General features: G+C 48.7%; 1 protein-coding gene across 1 annotated transcript in view; it reads left to right on the plus strand.

Annotated features, from left to right (window-relative positions):
- Positions 1-9,159, plus strand: part of PTGIR (prostaglandin I2 receptor) — a 42,404-nt gene extending 33,245 nt beyond the window's left edge. The window contains exon 2 of the mRNA XM_083754121.1: positions 8,210-9,159. Coding sequence (XP_083610247.1) covers positions 8,210-8,461 — 252 coding nt within the window. The 3' untranslated portion in view covers positions 8,462-9,159. The remainder of the gene's footprint in view (positions 1-8,209) is intronic.
- Positions 9,160-19,673: the final 10,514 nt, after the last annotated feature.

Consider the following 19,673-nt stretch of genomic DNA (forward strand, 5'->3'; position numbering starts at 1 on the left):
TTCTTCCTAATGTTTAGGTGGAATCTTCTTTCTTGTAGTTTGGAACCATTGCTCCGTGTCCGCTTCTCTGGAGCAGCAGAAAACAACCTTTCTCCCTCCTCTATGTGACATCCTTTTATAGATTTGAACATGGCTATCATATCACCCCTTAACCTCCTCTTCTCCAGGCTAAACATGCCCAGCTCCCTTAGCCGTTCCTCATAAGGCATCGTTTCCAGGCCTTTGACCATTTTGGTTGCCCTCCTCTGGACACGTTCCAGTTTGTCAGTGTCCTTCTTGAACTGTGGTGCCCAGAACTGGACACAGTACTCCAGGTGAGGTCTGACCAGAGCAGAATACAGTGGGACTATTACTTCCCTTGATCTAGATGCTATACTCCTATTGATGCAGCCCAGAATTGCATTGGCTTTTTTAGCTGCCGCGTCACACTGTTGGCTCATGTCAAGTTTGTGGTCAACCAAGACTCCTAGATCCTTTTCACATGTACTGCTCTCAAGCCAGGTGTCACCCTGCTTGCATGATTAAACTCACCATTAAGCATTGCAATACGGGGGGGTTGGACTAGATGACCGTTGGACTAGATGACCGTTGGGGTCCCTTCCAACTTTACTATTTTATGATTCTACAATCACTGGCTCCATCTCTGCCACTATGACACTGCTCTTCCTCTCTCACACATACCCGGCTCACACATTTAGCCCTTGAATGACATCTAGAAAAGGCTCCAGAAGCACCCTAGGAGAAAAATAACTTTTTATTTTATTTTTTAAAGAGCTAAAAAAATTCAAAACTGCCCGTGCTGAGAGTACTTCTTGTTTTTTGGTTATTTTTTAAAAAAAATATGTGTTGGCAAACTGTTGCACTAGCACATCAGGAATGCGGAAGCAATTGCAACGCATAATCTAGGAATAGAAGGGGGAAGAGAAAAAGGAACAGACGCCCTCACAAGGTGGTGAGTTTTCCTTCCTTGGAGGTTTTTAAGCAGAAGTTGGATGGCCATCTGTCAGGAATGCTTTAGCTGAGATTCCTGCCTTGCAGGGGGTTGGGCTAGATGATGATGATGATGATGATGATGATGATGATGATTATTATTATTATTATTATTTATACCCCGCCCATCTGGCTGGGGTATAAAGGGACCCCTGACCATTAGGTCCAGTCGTGACCCACTCTGGGGTTGCGGCGCTCATCACGCTTTATTGGCCAAGGGAGCCGCCGTACAGCTTCCAGGTCATGTGGCCAGCATGAATAAGCTGCTTCTGGCGAACCAGAGCAGCGCACAGAAACGCCGTTTACCTTCCCGCTGGAGTGGTATCTATTTATCTACTTGCACTTTGACGTGCTTCCGAACTGCTAGGTTGGCAGGAGCAGGGACCGAGCAACGGGAGCTCACCCCGGCGTTTAACCCACAGTGCCGCCCACGTCCCTTTAAAATACAGTAATGTAGTTTAAATTATGTCATGACATCATGACATTTAGCATTGGGGTCCCTTCCAGCGCTACAATTTTATGATTCTTACTCTTAACTCATATATTGAAACATACACACACACACACACACACACACACACACATAATGAGCTAAAGATGATCTTTAGATCTACATTTTTGAAAAAGCCAGAGGCATTCTTGTTAGGAATGGTAGGAGAAGATATACGATAGTTAAGAACGATCAGAAACTGTTTTTCTATGCAACAACAGCGGCGAGGTTACTGCTAGCCCAGGTTTGGAAACAGCAGCAATTACCAACAGTAGAAGAATGGTGACAAAGGTAATGGAATATGCAAGAAATAGCCAAACTAACGGGGAAAATTTGACAACAGGGCGAGGAAACATTTCATAAAGAATGGGAAAAAATTATGTTGTATATAAGAAAGATAAAATGAAATAGTAAAACCAGTAAAATTGGAAACAAACCTCATAACGGGAAAGATTAAGAAAAGTGATGAATAATGAAAATAATAAGAAACAAAAGGTATAAGGAAAGTAATATAACCAACAGTAGTGGTAAATGATTGGTTCAAAATTGGGAAAGGAATACGACAAGGCTGCATTTTGTCTCCCTGCTTATTTAACTTATATGCAGAATTCATCATGCGAAAGGCTGGGCTGGAATTAAGATTGCCGGAAGAAATATCAACAACCTCAGATATGCAGATGACACAACATTGGTGGCAGAAAGTGAGGAGGAATTAAAGAACCTTTTAATGAGGGTGAAAGAGGAGAGCGCAAAATACGGTCTGAAGCTCAACATCAAAAAAACGAAGATCATGGCCACTGGTCCCATCACCTCCTGGCAAATAGAAGGGGAAGAAATGGAGGCAGTGGGAGATTTTACTTTCTTGGGCTCCATGATCACTGCAGATGGTGACAGCAGCCACGAAATTAAAAGACGCCTGCTTCTTGGGAGAAGGGCAATGACAGGCCTAGACAGCATCTTGAGAAGTAGAGACATCACCTTGCCAACAAAGGTTCGTATAGTTAAAGCAATGGTTTTCCCAGTAGTGATGTATGGAAGTGAGAGCTGGACCATCAAGAAGGCTGATCGCTGAAGAATTGATGCTTTTGAATTATGGTGCTGGAGGAGACTCTTGAGAGTCCCATGGACTTCAAGAAGATCAAACCTCTCCATTCTGAAGGAAATGAGCCCTGAGTGCTCCCTGGAATGACAGATCCTGAAGCTGAGGCTCCAGTACTTTGGCCACCTCATGAGAAGAGAAGACTCCCTGGAAAAGACCCTGATGCTGGGAAAGATGGAGGGCAGAAGGAGAAGGAGGCGACAGAGGACGAGATGGTTGGATAGTGTTTTCGAGGTTACCAGCATGAGTCTGAGCAAACTGGGGGAGACAGTGGAAGACAAGAATGCCTGGCGTTCTCTGGTCCAGGGGGTCACAAAGAGTCGGACACGACTAAACGACTAAACAACAACAAGTGGTAAATGAATACAGACAGACAACAAGAATTGAATAAACATGAGGACTTATATGTTTATGGATACACTATGGACAAATATGGGAAATGAATAACAATATATAAAATGGAAGAAAATAATGCGATAAAATTATATGTGATATAAAAAACCAGAAGAAGGAAGGAGGGAAGTCAGATCTGAAGAGCAAGTCTAAATGTAAAATGTAATACAGTATTTGTATGTGGAGTATCTAATTGAAAAACTAATAAGGATTATTTGAAAAGGAAAAGGAAAGAAAAAAGAAACAGTGATGAATCAGTTAGAGCTAGAATTGATTCACAGTGGTTTGAGCAACGAAAGCTTGCAAGCCTGTACAGTGGTGCCCCGCAAGACGAACGCCTCGCAAGACGGAAAACCCGGCAGACGAAAGGGTTTTCCGTTTTGGAGGTGTTTCGCAAAACGAATTTCCTATGAGCTTGCTTCGCAAGACGAAAATGTATTGCGAGTTCCTGTGGTTTTTTCCCCTTTCCCTCCCATTTTTCTAAGCCGCTAAGCCGCTTATCAGCTGATACGTTAAGCCGCTAAGCCGCTTATCAGCTGATCCGCTAAGCCGCTAAACAGCTGATCCGCTAAGCCGCTTATCAGCTCATCCGCTAAGCCGCTTATCAGCTGGTCCGCTAAGCCGCTTATCAGCTGGTCTGCTAAGCCGCTAATAGCGCTAATCCGCTAAGCCGTCAATGGGCTTGCTTCGCAAGACGAAAAAACCGCAAGACGAAGAGACTTGCGGAACGGATTCTTTTCGTCTTGCGAGGCACCACTGTATTCTTACTAGGCTAAAGACCCCATCTCTTCTCTGTCATGAAATGGGATATGGAAGAAGGGGAACAGCCTGCAACCATCAGTGGGGTGGTCCACCCGCCTGGATTTCCACTGAGCTCTTGTGGAAGCCACAGCAAAAGGATCACAGCTGGCCCCCTAAGATTCTCGAGGCATGAGGAAATCTCCCTCTCAAGCAAATTGCTACACTGAGCGTGGAGGGACTTTCTCTGTTTCAGTCACACTTCCCTCTCAGAACAATTTCACAACTCTCAGGGTTTGGTCACTGTGAGAGTTGCCAACTTTTTAATTGAAAACAACAACATTTGCACTGTGTTCACACGATGGGCTTTCATGAGCAAAAACACACCCCTCTATCAGAAGAGGGGCTTTGGGCCGGTTAACAAGATCTGGGCCTAAATTGGTTACACACTGTTGGAGGAAACCCCCCCCCCCAATCATTCAGTTTGTACAAACTTCACACACACTCACACACAACATACACTACTGTCAGGACTGCCGCTAGGTCCCAGCTCACAGAGGACCGACGCCCAGTGGATGTTATATACAAAAGTCTTTATTAAAGTTTAGTTTCCATTTCCAAGCTCTGGGCGTGCAGACCCACGTCTCGACGCTAGACCGGCTAAGTCCCCTCTGACTCACTGCTCCACCCACACCAGTTTAAGATTCTAGCCTGGCTCCACCTCCTACGCTGTTCTTTCCTTCGCTGGGTCTTTCTGCCCTCTGGGGTTCCCTCCTTCCTGGACTCCTCTGACGCTGAGCCTCCTGAGTCTTGCCCCTCCCTCCGGCGGGCTTTAGGACCTGGCTCCCTTTCCGGGCTCCCTGCTGTGCCGCGCTCCTGTACATTTGAACTTGGCGCGCGCGCCCAGCCGGTGACTTTCCTTCTGACCGTTTCCCCGCTTCCTGATGTGGGCGTTGCCAAACCTGACTCCTCTCCTCCCTCTGGTGGTGAGGACACTGGTCCCGACTCCTGGGACTCCCCCTCCCCACTGCGCTCTGGTGGAGAAGCTGGTCCTGATTTCCAACTGCTGCTCAGGGACTCCCCGCTAGCCCCTTCCTCCTGGGGCTTCCCCCCTGGAGCCCCCTTCGCTCTGGCCACCGGCGCTCCCTTCTGTGAGTCCTCCGATTAGCTAGAGAGGCTTGTGGAATAACTCTGGCCACTGTCACTGCCTGCGCCCCCCTCGTACTCCTCCTCCTCACTCTCCATTTGCTCCCCCTCCTGTGTCTCTCCTTCTGAACCCCTGACAACTACGCTTCTGTTATAAATTCATAGAAAATGAACCATACATCGGATCTGCACTGTTCCACTTTTATTTTACTCCATGAAGGAAGGACTATAAAATGGGGAAGGTTTGATACAGGGCATCCATAATCCCTTCACCATCCCAGCACATCCACAGGAGCCCTGCCCAGTTGCTATGCCAACCCTGATGGTCCTAGACAGAAGACCGTCAAGGTCACAAAGAACTTGCATATGGGAGTGGATTCAGCACGGACTGGAACAAAAGACAATGATCAGCTCTTCCCTCTGGGGGCAGAAAACTGCCAGCTCCCCTTTGTCACCTGGAAAGTACTCATGGGGAGGGCGAAAGGAGGAACCGGACAGGTGACAAGACACTCAGGTTACCACCACAACTCCTCCCTCAACCCCTCCTTTTTGTGATGTAGTTGTGATGTAGTCTTAGGGGTATAGTTTGGGGGATTAGTGACTAATAAAAGTTGGGGTCTTCTTTTGTTCTGGGCTTCCATCTTGCTTCATCTTGTTGCGGGTGGGAAGCGTGTCGCGACAGTATCCAATAAAGGCCAAGCCTACAGGCTGCTGTTTTGCTCCAAGTTATCCTGGTTGGTGTCTTTGTTTTTGTCCAAGGGAGCCCTCAGATTTTTCCGTTAACAACACTCAGCAATTATACTATTTTCTAAGTATGCCTGAAGTGCAGGAGCCTGTCACCAGGAATTTGAACTCACTCGAGGGTTGGGTTAGATCCAGAATGCACAGATGACTTGTCTTTTTTATATGCTCTTCACTGTTAAACCTTCTGTTCTTGCCTCTCCCTTCTTTGAAATCTTCTTGGGTCTTTGAAGCATGTTGAAATATACTCAGAGTCTAGAGTGGATTTCATGCTCTTTATTCAGCTCATAGTGATGAGGAGGAATGAAAGTTTCCCCACAATATCTGCTTTATATACATTATTTACACAATGGGCTGCACATGATTGACTAATTCCGGGATTCTCCTGTTGGCCAATCAGGTTGTGGATTCACTTCCATCTGGAGCTGGATTGGGTGGCTCCTGCAGACCAATCATACTGCTGCATTGTTCTAGGACCAATCAGACTGCTGCATTCTGAATCCTATTGTTCTAGGACCAATCAGACTGCTGCATTTTGGATCCTATTCAACTCAGTACATAACACATGTTGACTAATGTGTGGTGGGGAAAGCTGTGGCTTGCTCTCCCTTTTAGATCTGCCTCTGCAAATATTTGAGGAAACTTGCAGATATATAGAGTTGGTTCCCTGATGCGCTTCAGGGGGTGTCATGAAAGAGGAACCCATTGGCCACAGGTGATGGCAAACATGTGTACAGATTTGAGGAAGAAGCAAGGAAGGAAATTCCTGAAATGGCAGGTGTACTGGTCCTTTTAAACCTCCAAACCGTGTCTTTTGCCAATTTGGGATGAGTCGAATACAGACTTAATGTGAAAACCACTTATCGTTTTTCTCCAAGTAGCTTAATAATAGTAATATTAATTTATTATTTATCCTCTGCCCATCTGGCTGGGTTTCCCCAGCCACTCTGGGCGGCTCCCAACAGAATATTAAAAACATGATAAAACATCAAATATTAAAAAACTTCCCGAAACAGGGTTGCCTTCAGATGTCTTCTAAAGGACAGATAGTTGTTTATTTCCTTGACATCTGGTGGGAGGGCGTTCCACAGGGCGGGTGCCACCACCGAGAAGGCCCTCTGCCTGGTTCCCTGTAACCTTACTTCTCGCAATGAGGGAACCGCCAGAAGGCCCTTGGAGCTGGACCTCAGTGTCTGGACTGAACAATGGGGGTGGAGACGCTCCTTCAGGTATAGCTTGCTTGGCTTGGCTTCCCGGGGTCTCCACTCACCTCCTGAGGTGCAACTGGAGGTGTCAGAAATTGAACCCAAGACTTTCTGTGTACATTAGCTGGCTGTGATCCAACTAAGCTGTTTGCAAAGAAGGTGGGAGGGAGGGCAGGGAACTTGCCCAAAGCAGCCAGGGGTTCCTTTCAGGCACCCACATGGTACTGGGCTGGAAGCAGCTATTGCTGTCCCCTTCTCCTTTAAAAAATCAAAAATCAAAAATCAAAATTAAAACAAAACATATTATCCAAAAACGTATCATCCTTATCCCACCCCCTTTTCCCTCCCTCCCCTTCCATCCCCCCACAGAACCCTCCCACCCCCACCACCCACCCCCGGCTTCCCTCAGTTCCAGGCTTTGGTTTCTCTGAGAATGCTGTTTTCTGCATGTTACAAAGTTGTATAGATCCTCAAACTATTTAGCTGATTATTATCAAAAAAAAGTTGGTGAATGTTTATTCAAACCCAGCCAAGGAGTCCAGTTCGCTTTGTTGCGTCTTCAGATACTTTGTAAAGGGTTCCTATTCATCTTTAAAGTCACAGTTATCCTTGACCCGTAGCTTATATATCAGTTTTGCCAGTTCTGCATAGTCCATCAATTTTTCTTGCCATGATTCTTTAGTTGGAGTTTCTTCAGTCTTCCATCCTTGTGCTATTAGAACTCTTGCGGCCGTTGTCACATACATGGAGATGTTTTTCAGCTTTTTTGGCAGATCTTTCCCTACAATCCCTAACAAAAATGCTTCAGGTTTTTTAACAAATGTTAAATGGAACATTTTCTTCAATTCGTTGTATATCATTTCCCAATTTTTAAAAATTACATTACAATCCCACCACATATGATAAAATGTCCCCTCCTTTTCCTTACACTTCCAACATATTGTATTTTTTGCTCTATAACACACTTTTTCCCTCCTAAAAAGTAAGGGGAAATGTGTGTGCATCTTATGGAGCGAATGCAGGCTGCACAGCTATCCCAGAAGCCAGAACAGCAAGAGAGATTGCTGCTTTCACTGCACAGCAATCCCTCTTGCTGTTCTGGCTTCTGAGATTCAGAAAATATTTTTTCTTGTTTTCCTCCTCCAAAAACTAGGTGCATCTTGTGGTCTGGTGCGTCTTATAGAGCGAAAAATACAGTATATTTGAACTAGTTTTATACATTTTCCCTAACTACACTGGTGTCGTGTACCACCTGTACATCATCTTCACGCAATTCTCCTTCAATAGGGAACAATCTGTAAATTTTTCAATCAGTTTTCCATAATTTTCCCCAATCTTCCATCATAATATTATGACCTTGTGCTGCTTTCCCTCTCTCCTGACCCTTTCTCTTCTCTTCCGCCACAGATCCGGGCTTACATTGGGGGCATCAACCCTGACCACATCGAGAACGAGGACATGAAAGCCTTCCGATTCAGCGCCTTCAACCCCATTGTGGACCCGTGGCTCTTCATCATTTTCCGCAAAACCGTCTTCCGCAGCATCCGGAACTTTTTCTACTCCCAGTTCTGGTGGCCCTGGTGGTCCAGGACGCAGAAAGCATCTGCCACACTCGGGACGCAGGACGGCATCCCTTTCCAAGACTATTCCGCATGTTGAGAGCCAAAGCCACCCTACGGACAGGGAGCTTCCTGGCAGTGGGCGCAGAGGGACGGGGTGACGACTCAGAGGAGGAGCTGAAATGATGTCCCACCTGCAGAGCATCTCCACAAGGATCCAGGAACTGGTGGGGTTAGGTTGGAGCAGGTACGGGTGGAGGTCTTTGGAGGGGAGAGATTCTTTTCCCCTACAGTGGCATCCCCCATAAGGAAATTTCCAGGAGGACATGGGAAGTAGCCAATTGGTCCATCTAGCTCAGGAATGTCTCAACACTGATTGGCAGATGCTCTCCAAGGTTTCAGGCAGGAGACAATTCCAGCCCTACTGGGAGATTCTGCTACCTGGGGACCTTGAACATGCAAAGCGGGTACTCTATATCAGGGGAGCAACAACCCTTTCCATAGGGATGCTCTGCCTTGCGCTTCCTCATTGGTTAAAGAGGACAAAACAGAGGAAGACGATGGAGAGAGAGAGAGAATATAAATGTGACTGTATAGCATTCGGTTTGCCTGCATGTTGAGCAACTTGTGCCAGTCCCAGCTCTGCCTTGTTTGCTAACGTACCCAAACGGATAATGGATAATAAGTTTGTCCAGTTTCACGCTTCCGGCGTCGATTAGCGCACAGGGTTCGATTGTGAAGCTTTACTGTGAATCTTCGAAGGTGTAGAAATAAAAAGCGGCGGGTTTCTATCCAGCACGCCTGCGTGGCTGTACTTTAAAATGCACACAGGCAGAGCTCAAACAGGGCCTGGCGAGTCTGTGGCTTAACTCTCGCGTAAACACAGCATGGTAGAAACCTTCGCCAACCTAGGATCATAGAGTTGGAAGGGGTCACCGGGTCATCTAGTCCAACCCCTTGCATCCATGACAGATATAATAATAATATAATAATAATTTATTATTTATACCCCGCCCATCTGGCTGGGCTTCCCCAGCCACTCTGGGCGGCTTCCAAAAAAAAAAATTAAAATACTGTAATACATCAAACATTAAAGCTTCCCTAAACAGGGCTCCCTTCAGATGTCTTCTAAAAGTCTGGTAGTTGTTCTCTTTGACATCTGGTGGGAGGGCGTTCCACAGGGCGGGTGCCACTACTGAGAAGGCCCTCTGCCTGGTTCCCTGTAATTTCGCTTCTCGCAGTGAGGGAACCGGCAGAAAGCCCTCGGCGCTGGACCTCAGTGTCCGGGTAGAACGATGGGGGCCATCCAACCTCTGTCCTACAACTCCCATCAGCCCCAGCCAGCACAGCACAGCTGTGTCTGATGGAAGTTGTAGTCTAAAACATCTCCGGGGTATCAGGTAGGGGGAAAGTTTCCAAGGCGTACACAACTTTCTATTGCCATGTTGTTGAGCCAATACAAGCCAGCTAATGCTCCAATCCTAAACAAGTCTATTCAGAAATACATCCTGCTGAATTCAATGCTGCTTACTCCTGGGTAAGCAGGGTTAGAATTGCAGCCAAAATCTTTTTTCCCAGAGGCTCAAAGTGGGGCGAGCCTACAAGCTATAATCCCTCTTTCCAGCTGACTTCGCCTTTCTGCTCTCCAGCCTACAGCCTTCCACTCAAAAGAGAATCAAGTTGCTAGTCCATATGATTATAGGGATGAACTTGAAATTACCGTATTTTTCGCTCTATAGGCCGCACTTTTCCCCCTTAAAAATGAAGGGGAAATGTGTGTGCGTCCTATGGAGCGAAGACGCAATAGCCCCGCGACCCTCTTCCAGCTGGAGAGGTGACACGCGGCTATGGCAGGAGCCTCTATAGCCGCGCGTCACCTCTCCAGCCGGGAGAGCACGCGCAGGGCTAAAGAAGCCCCCCGCGACCCTCTCCCGGCTGGATAGGTGACGCGCAGCTATGGCAGGATCCTCTTTAGCCGCGCGCCACCTCTCTAGCTGGGAGAGCGCGTGAGGGGCTAAAGAAGCCATAGCCCCGCGACCCTCTCCCAGCTGGAGAGGTGACGCGCGACTATGGCAGCAGCCTCTCCGCTGCGCCTTTCCGCTGCTCCCTGACCTGCTCTTTGGGGCTGGTGGTGGGCTTCCCCCGCCAGCCCCAAAGAGCAGGTCTAAAGGAACCTGAAGCCTGGAGAGCGAGAGGGGTCAGTGCGCACCGACCCCTCTCTCTCTCCAGGCTTCCAAGGTAGGCGCCTGAACGCACCTTAAACGGCACCTTGTTTTAGAGCGGGAAAACAAGAGGGGGGAAATTCTCCCCCTCTCTGCGCAGTGCCTCCTGCCACTTCACTGAAGGGGCGCTGGGCAGAGAGGGGGAGAATTTTTTCTTCTTGTTCCCCCCCCCTCTAAAACAAGGTGCGTCCTATTGTCCGGTGCGTCCTATGGTGCGAAAAATATGGTATATGGTTAAAGTAAGGTTACAAGATATTCCCGTTTCCCAGGGACAGTCCCCATACAAAATCCATTGAAGGTGAAAAGTGTCCTCAGATTCACTGAAAAAAATCTGGTGACCTTAGGCTAAAGACCAGTGGGAGAGCTGAGCATGACAGGATGGGGCATCAGTGTCAAGCCCTGCTTAGATTGCTACTCTCCGCTTTTGGAAGTAGACTGACTTGGGAGACCAAATTTTGTTCTGCCCTTCCGAGCACCTGTAGCTCCGGTTCTTCCTTCCCCAAGTTGCACCACACTGGAGCTCCGGAAGACTTAAGGCTCCAGAGTAAATATTTCCTTTACTTGCTAATCTCCTGCATGTTCCTCCAGATCTCTCCATCCCGCCTCCCACTCCACCATCCAACTAAGCAATAATCCCTTCTGTGTAAATATTTGGAATCCAAGTCCCGAGACAGGAGTACTAGAATTCCCCCATCATAGCTCTCTCTGCACATGTGCTGAACTGAACAGCTGTCAGTTAGAAGGGTGCCCTTAGCCGCCACCAATATTGGGGGCACCAGTGGGAGAGGAAATAGGGCGGGAGAGAAAATGGACACCCTGCAAGTACACACGGAACTGCCATCTATCCCTCAGCCCCTCTATTTGAAAGTGCCACCAAGGGAACTTTCCCATATACTTAATTTTCTGGGGTGCAGGAGAGTCTATAGGTAAATCTTAATTTCCGTTTCTCTCAGTCTCTTTTGCTTTTCTCAGTCTTAAGTCCAGTTCTCCATATTTCCACACGAGTTTGCAATTTTTATGTGTCTGTGTGTTTAATAAATAATAATAATAATAATGATAATTTATTATTTATACCTCGCCCATCTAGCTGGGTTTCCCCAGCCACTCTGGGCGGCTCCGAACAGAATATTAAAAACACGATAAAATGTCAAACATTAAAAACTTCCCGAAACAGAGCTGCCTCCAGATGTCTTCTAAAAGTCAGATAGTTGTCTATTTCCTTGACATCTGGTGGGAGGGCGTTCCATGGTGCGGGTGCCACTACTGAGAAGGCCCTCTGCCTGGTTCCCTGTAACCTCACTTCTCACAGGGAGGAAACCGCAAGAAGGCCCTTGGAGCTGGACCTCAGTGTCCGGGCTGGACGATGGGGTTGGAGATGCTCCTTCAGGTATACTGGGCTGAGGCCGTTTAGGGCTTTAAAGGTCAGCACCAACACTTTGAATTGTGCTCGGAAACATACTGGGAGCCAATGTAAGTTATGTGGTCCCGGCGGCCACTCCCAGTCGCCAGTCTAGCTGCCGCATTCTGGATTAAATGTAGTTTCCAGGTCACCTTCAAAGGCAGCCCCATGTAGAGCGCATGGCAGTAGTCCAAGCAGGAGATAACCAGAGCATGCACTACTCTGGCAAGGCAGTCTGTGGGCAGGTAGGGTCTCAGCCTGCATACCAGGTGGAGCTGGTAGACAGCTGCCCTGGACACACAATTTACCTGCGCCTCCATGGACAGCAGTGAGTGCACTCCCAGGCTGTGCATCTGGTCCTTCAGGGGCACAGTTACCCCATTCAGGACCAGGGAGTCCTCCACACCCGCCCACCTCCAGTCCCCCCAAAACAGTACTTCTGTCTTGTCAGGATTCAACCTCAATCTGTTAGCCGCCATCCAACCTCCAACCGCCTCCAGACACTCACACAGGACCTTCACCGCCTTCACTGGTTTTGATTTGAAAGAGAGGTAGAGCTGGGTATCATCCAGTTACAGATAGGTAGCCGTGCTGGTCTGCCATAGTCAAAACAAAAAATTCCTTCCAGTAGCACCACTACTACTGGTGCTACTGGAAGGAATTTTTTGTTTTGGGTATCATCCATATATTGATGAACACCCAACCCAAATCTCCTGATGAGGGGGGAGTGAGGAGGTTGCTTAATAGCCCAGAATTTCCTGCACCCAGACTTAATGTGGAATTCCTCACTGTTTCCTCAAGTGGTGGGAAGTTCCACAGGCACTCTACTGGGATCTGAGTTTCCTTTGAATGAGATGGCACTTGAGATAGGGCCTTAGCCCCTGGGTGTTCTGGAGATGACTGCCATTAGCCCGGGTCAAGTCTGCAACTGTAATTTTTAGGTCCTCATGAAAACTCACCAGCATTTTGGTGCAAATTTCTCCTCTAACATACACATTTTTGCAAAGCATATTTCCCAAGACATTTGTCTGTCCCCTAATATCATGCATTTGATATGCTGGTTTCACAAGCGCACGCATTTTAACACACACTTTGCCCATTGTAGATGCATAAAACTCTGTTGGAGAACTGAACTGCAGAATTTTGCCCTGTCGTGCTGCTTTCCCCTCTACCCATTTGCCACCAGTCTGCAGTTTGCAGGGACAGCCCCATCTGTCAGCAGCCACGCCAACTACAGTGTGATGACAGCCATGCACACTTGCAACCTTGCAAAAAAAGCCCATTTTTGCAAGGTTGCGAATTTAAGCTGCACTTTAACTATTCACGGTCATAACGTGGAAAAAAGTGAGGCTTATATTCAGGCCAATATGGTAATCGTAGTAGTAGCAGTAGTAATTATTATTATTAATTATTATTATAATAATAATAATACCCTGCCCATCTGACAGGGGCTTCCAACATTCATAAAGACATAACAAAACATTTTTATAGAGGTTGTATAGTTACTTATCTCCTTGGCTCGGGGTTCGCATAACTCTATACCCTCCAACGTTTCTCTGATTAAAATAGGGACGTCCTACCATACCCTCCAACATTTCTCTGGTGGAAATAGGGATGTCCTAAGGAAAAGTGGATCCCTGCTCCTGCCAACCTAGCAGTTCAAAAGCACGTCAAAGTGCAAGTAGATAAATAGGTACCACTCCAGCGGGAAGGTAAACGGCGTTTCCGTGCGCTGCTCTGGTTCACCAGAAGCGGCTTAGTCCTGCTGGCCACATGACCCGGAAGCTGTACGCCGGCTCCCTTGGCCAATAAAGCGAGATGAGCACCACAACCCCAGAGTCGGCCACAACTGGACCTAATGGTCAGGGGTCCATTTACCTTTTAAGGAAAAGTGGGACATTTGGGGATCAATTCAGGAACTGGGATGGCTTCTGTAAATCCGGGACTGTCCCTGGAAAATAGGGACGCATGGAGGGTCCGCAGAAGGAGAAACGCCGTTTACCTTCCCGCCAGAGTGGTACCTATTTATCTACTTGCACTTTGAGGTGCTTTCGATCTGTGGATCAAGCCACAGTGGCCAACCAAATGCCCGTGGGAAGCCTGTGGGCAGGACTTGAATGCAACTCTGCTGTGGTTTCCGGCAACTAGTATTCAAAGGCATACCATCTCCGACATTAAGGTAGAACCCGCACAGACAACCTGTCCCCCTCCCCACCTTCCATGGCCAGTTAGCAGCAAGTTTGTCCTGGGGCTGCCCAGGAGCAGGGAGGTGTGACGCCCCATCCCGTTTTCCTGGAAGAGAATCAAAGCACTGGACCCCCAAGGACCAAAGGTGCAGAGACCAGCATCCTTTGACAGCACAAAAGGATGGTTCCAGCCCTTCCATTATCCCTGCAAAGTCAAGAGCCAGCTCATTGGGGGGGGGGGGATTCAGCATCTTTAGCTCAATCGGCGGGGGCCACGCACCATTAAGTCTCGCTTCAAAAAGCTCTTTGCTGCCAAGTGTGAACCTCTCAATGCCTCTTCCGGGAAGCGGAGATACCAGGTCGCCGTACCCAGTGGCGTAGCATGGGTTGTCAGCACCCGGGGCAAGGCAAGTAATTTGCGCCCCCTAACCCGTGGATTTGCGCCCCCTAACCCCCAGACGTTGCACCCAGTGCGGCCGGCCCCCCCTGCACCCCCCACGCTACGCCACTGGCCGTACCTCACCAAAGCAAGATGCAACAGGTTTAGCAACCTCCAGCAGACCGGCAAAGGGAGCTGCTGGGATGGAAATGTGAGGAAAGAGATATCTGGCTGGCCCAGCTCAGAAGACAGATTGCACATAGCTGTCAACTTACAGATTTGAAAATAAGGAACCAGCAGCCTCGAAAATAAGGGATCAGCAGCCAAAATAAGGGATTTTGCTTAGCTTATACAAAAATCCGCCACTGATGGAGCCATGCTGCTTTGGCTGCCACTGACTGTGTTTTGCAGGGGGTTGGACTAGATGATCCTAAGGGTCCACAACTCCCACCAAAGAAGACAAAACTGATGAACGACGTTGAGATGGCAAAGCTTACAGGCAGAATTAGAAACCAGGAAGAGGACCTCTTTAATAAAGAATGGGGAAAGTTTATAATTCAGTTGAAAAGCTATTGTAAAGAGTTACATACATTGGTGGGATTGAGAGAAAACTTGTAGAAAAAATTTGAACTATGGATGGACAAATGATTTATAAAAATAGAGTTATGAAAGGGATGCAGAGGGGGAAATCACTACATTAAGATGCTGCACTGGTTGGAGGGGATGCTAAGCAGCACGTCGGGGCTGCTGTCGTCCTGGCGCGAGGAGTTCCATCGGCCCTTCCCCACCCGAGGGGGGCGAGAGGAGAGACTCTCGCCCACGTCGCCCGCGAGCCCGGCATGAGGCGGTTGTGGCGCCACGGCAGCCGCTGAAGCGCCGCCCTTCTGCGTCCCTTCCCATCCCCTCCTCTTCCTCCTCCCTCACGCCGCCTCCTCAACTGCCACCGCCTCCGGCTTCCCCTGGCAGTGCGGTGGAAGTCTCGCAAGAGAGGGGCTGCCTGCCCGCCCACCGCCACCTGTCTCCTCATGACGCACCCCTGAGGGGGGAAAGGAAGAGATGGAGACGCGGCAGCTCTCTCTCGTGGTGGAGGACCCCAAGCCACTGCTTCCCTCCCGAGCCAGGCGAACATGAAACCCGGGAAATTTAAGGGACATCATCAATAAGGGACAGCAGCGGGACACGGTGCTGGGATAAGGGAGTTTCCCGCCAAATAAGGGACAGTTGACAGCTATGAGATTGCAGAGTTGGAAAAGGTTTGGAAAAAAGCCTGAAATGATTAAGGGGATGGGGCAGCTCTTCTGTAAGGCCGCAGCAGGAGAGACTTTCTAGTTTAGAGAAAAGGCAAGCGAGAGGGTGACACAATAGAAGTTTACCGAATTATGCTCGACTTTGAGAGACTGGGCAGAGAAAAGTTTGTCACCCTCTCTCTTAACCCTCGAACCCAAAGACTTCCAGTGAAGCTGAATGCTGGAGGGGGTGACCTCCTCTGTCCGGTGCAACATGTTCAAGAAGTTCCCACCACTTTCCTCACCCTCCACCTCTTTCTGTGCACATGACCCGCCTTGTGCAAGTGCCTGGTCATTGCCATCCAGCGGGCAGATGAGTTCGCAGGATGCAAAGGCATTTCCTCCTTCTGCTGTCCCAGGGGTGGTTCGGGCCAACGGTTTGAGCAATTGTGCTTCTTTGCAACAACCCCTGACTTAGGCTGGAGGAAACGACGCCACTGGGTGGGGAGAAGCCAGAGTTACCCCAGAGTACCGTATTTTTTGCTCTGTAAGACACACTTTTCCCCTCCTAAAAAGTAAGGGGAAATGTGTGTGCGTCTTATGGAGTGAATGCAGGCGGCGGCTCTGCTCTGCGCTCCCTTTAAAGAGCCGTGTGGAGCGTGTGGGCGGCTCTTGCTGCCCTTATCCCTCCTCGGGGAAAAGCCCCCAAGAGCCGCACATACACTCTGCACGCTCTTTAAAGGGAGCGTGGCTCTTGGGGGAGCCTTAGCCATGCACAGCCTCTCGCGGGCAGGGGATGAAGGCTCCCCTTGCCCGGGAGAGGCTGTCCTGGCTTCTGGGATTCAGAATTTTTTTCTTGTTTTCCTCTTCCAAAAACTAGGTGCGTCTTATGGTCTGGTGCATCTTATAGAGCAAAAAATATGGTGCATGTCAGCATCAGAAAAATTTCGTGCGCTTCACCCCCAGGAAAACACACAGGAGGTGGCCTGCACATCAGTGGCGTGGCGTGGGTTGTCAGCACCCGGGGCAAGGCAAGTAATTTGTGCCCCCTAACCCATGGATTTGTGCCCCCCAACCCTAACGCCCAGATGTTGCGCCCGGTGCGGCCGGCCCCCCCTGCACCCCCCACGCTACGCCACTGCTGCACATACCGCCCCTAGTTCTAGCTTCTGGAGAAAATGTTGTTCCAGAAAGCCCTGGAAACTTAGGGAGGTGCTTCTGCAAAATGGCCAGTTGTTTTTCCCTCGACACCCCCAGCCAAGGCAATTTCAGGGAGTGCACAGGGGGAGAAGATGGGGGGGGGGAGCCCCATTGTGGAATCATTTGTGCAGGTTTTCTGCTGGTGGGGCTTATTAGTTGAATTCTGCCTGGTATATTTAAAGCACCCCCCCAAAAAAAGGCCCAGATACCTGGGAACTGTAGTCCCCCCATAGAACTACAATTACCAGCACCCACAAGAAACTACAGTTTCCCGGATACTTTTTTGGAGGGGGTGTGCTTTAAATGTATGATGTGTATGCCAGATGCTGGAACAAATAACAGGGGAGAGTTTTTGTCTTCCATGTTCAGCTTTGGAGTTTCAGCTGACCACTGTTGGAGACAGTGCCCTGGGCCAGATGGGCCCTAGTTCTAGTGATTCACAGCTCTCTCATTTTTAGCCAATTTCTGCATCCCTGCTGGCTGGTAGTGCAAGTGAGCTTAACGAAGGCTACAGCAAGAAGTGTCTTCATCGGTCACGGGACCTCCACATGTTCTGACTCCCTGTTATGTTAACTCCACTGTGCTCAACCCCCGATCTCTTTGCTGCCAGAGAGAGAGCAGAGGAAAAAGAAGTCCAAGACGAAAAATGGATATTTTTCACAAGCAAAGACAATGCCCAGATGACTGCAGAAGTTTGCACACTTCATTCCTGTAGGAGCAGTTTAAGGCGCGAAAGAGTGTTTAGGTCCACCTTGGACCTCTTAATTATTACATCACGTTACTGAAGTCAGATTGACAGCCATTAAGGCTCGAATGTAGCTTCTGCAAAGCTGCATTGTTTCGTTCTTTATGCTGGCAGAGAAACCCACCGGAAGACTATTTGCCGAAGGAGAATGATGGCGCAGTTTTAAAGCGTGTGCTTTTATTAGCGGGCACTAAAATATACATGTATCTTAACGGCAACGGAGAGACTGACTTATTTCTGACTTTCCTTTTCTAAGAGTTTAGGATGATGAACAAAGGGAATGTAACATGGGAATTGGTCAAAGCAGGCCAGAAGGATGTCCTGGTCACTGGTGGGGGCTTGAGAAGGTTGGGGATGGGCAGTCAGTCACCTAGGAAAGCCCCCCCCCCCCGCCTTTCCTTCAGGGAGACTGTGGTCCAGCTTGTGTTATATTTTTAGGGATGGTGGAAATGGTGGAGTCAGCATCATCTGAAGGGACAAAGGTCCCCCATCCATGTTCTACAGAGTCATTGGTCCATCATATCCATTTCATAGAATCATAGAATCCTAGAGTTGGAAGAGACCACAAGGGCCATCGAGTCCAACCCCCTGCCAAGCAGGAAACACTATCAGAGCACTCCTGACATATGGTTGTCAAGCCTCTGCTTAAAGACCTCCAAAGAAGGAGACTCCACCACACTCCTTGGCAGCCAATTCCACTGTCGAACAGCTCTTACTGTCAGGAAGTTCTTCCTAATGTTTAGGTGGAATCTTCTTTCTTTGGTCTCGTCTGGCTGGTGGTGCTTCTCTAGGATGTTTCCCAGGCCTTGAGATCCTTCCGCCAAAGATGGACCAAGGATTTTGTATGTGTAAAAGAGGTGGCTTTAGAAGAAGAAGAAGAGTTTGGATTTGATACCCCGCTTTATCACTACCCGAAGGAGTCTCCAAACAGCTAACATTCTCCTTTCCCTTCTTCCCCCACAACAAACACTCTGCGAGGTGAGTGGGGCTGAGAGACTTCAGAGAAGTGTGACTGGCCCAAGGTCACCCAGCAGCTGCATGTGGAGGAGCAGGGAAGCGAACCCGGTTCACCAGATTACGAATGTACCACTCTAAACCACTACACCACACTGGCTCTCTCTGTTTACAACTGGGCTTAGGTGGGCATGCGTCAGCCATCGCCCTAATTTAATTTTACCCTTTGCAAACTGCAAGTAGAGGTAGCAGATGGACAGAGAGAGAAAGGGTGGTATTCAGATAAGTTTTAGGGCTCATTCACATTTCTGCTTGTGCCTAGAAAGCACTGGGATGGGTGGTTTTTTGCTTGAACACACCTTCCGGGCATGGGTTCAAACAGTTTCTTCCCCAGCTGCTCCTTTCCAAGGGAAAACTCACTCTTTAGTGAGAGATAGGGAAATGGCAATGCAGGGTAAACCTGAATTGCCACTTGCTCAAACGGGACCACAGGCTGTGCATAGGAGCCCTTACTCAGAGTCAACCAATTAAAATTAATGAACAAGTAGGTGAAGTTCTAGGGACGCGGGTGGCGCTGTGGGTTAAACCACAGAGCCTAGGACTTGCTGATCAGAAGGTCGGCGGTTCGAATCCCCGTGACGGGGTGAGCTCCCGTTGCTCGGTCCCTGCTCCTGCCAACCTAGCAGTTCGAAAGCACACCAGTGCAAGTAGATAAATAGGTACTGCTCCGGCGGGAAGGTAAACGGCGTTTCTGTGTGCTGCTCCGGTTCACCAGAAGCGGCTTAGTCATGCTGGCCACATGTCCCGGAAGCTGTACTCCCTCGGCCAATAAAGCGAGATGAGCGCCGCACCCCAGAGTCGGTCACGACTAGACCTAATGGTCAGGGGTCTCTTTACCTTTACCTTTTAGGTGAAGTTCTAAGGAGTATGCAGAAATGGCACTTGTATGGCTCAGGAAGCAAGAATGTGTCCATTTGTACCGTGCCTGCTACTGAATGCCA

This window comes from Podarcis gaigeae (assembly GCF_964106915.1).
Source record: "Podarcis gaigeae genome assembly, chromosome: 8".
In the NCBI taxonomy this organism is placed as follows: domain Eukaryota; kingdom Metazoa; phylum Chordata; class Lepidosauria; order Squamata; family Lacertidae; genus Podarcis; species Podarcis gaigeae.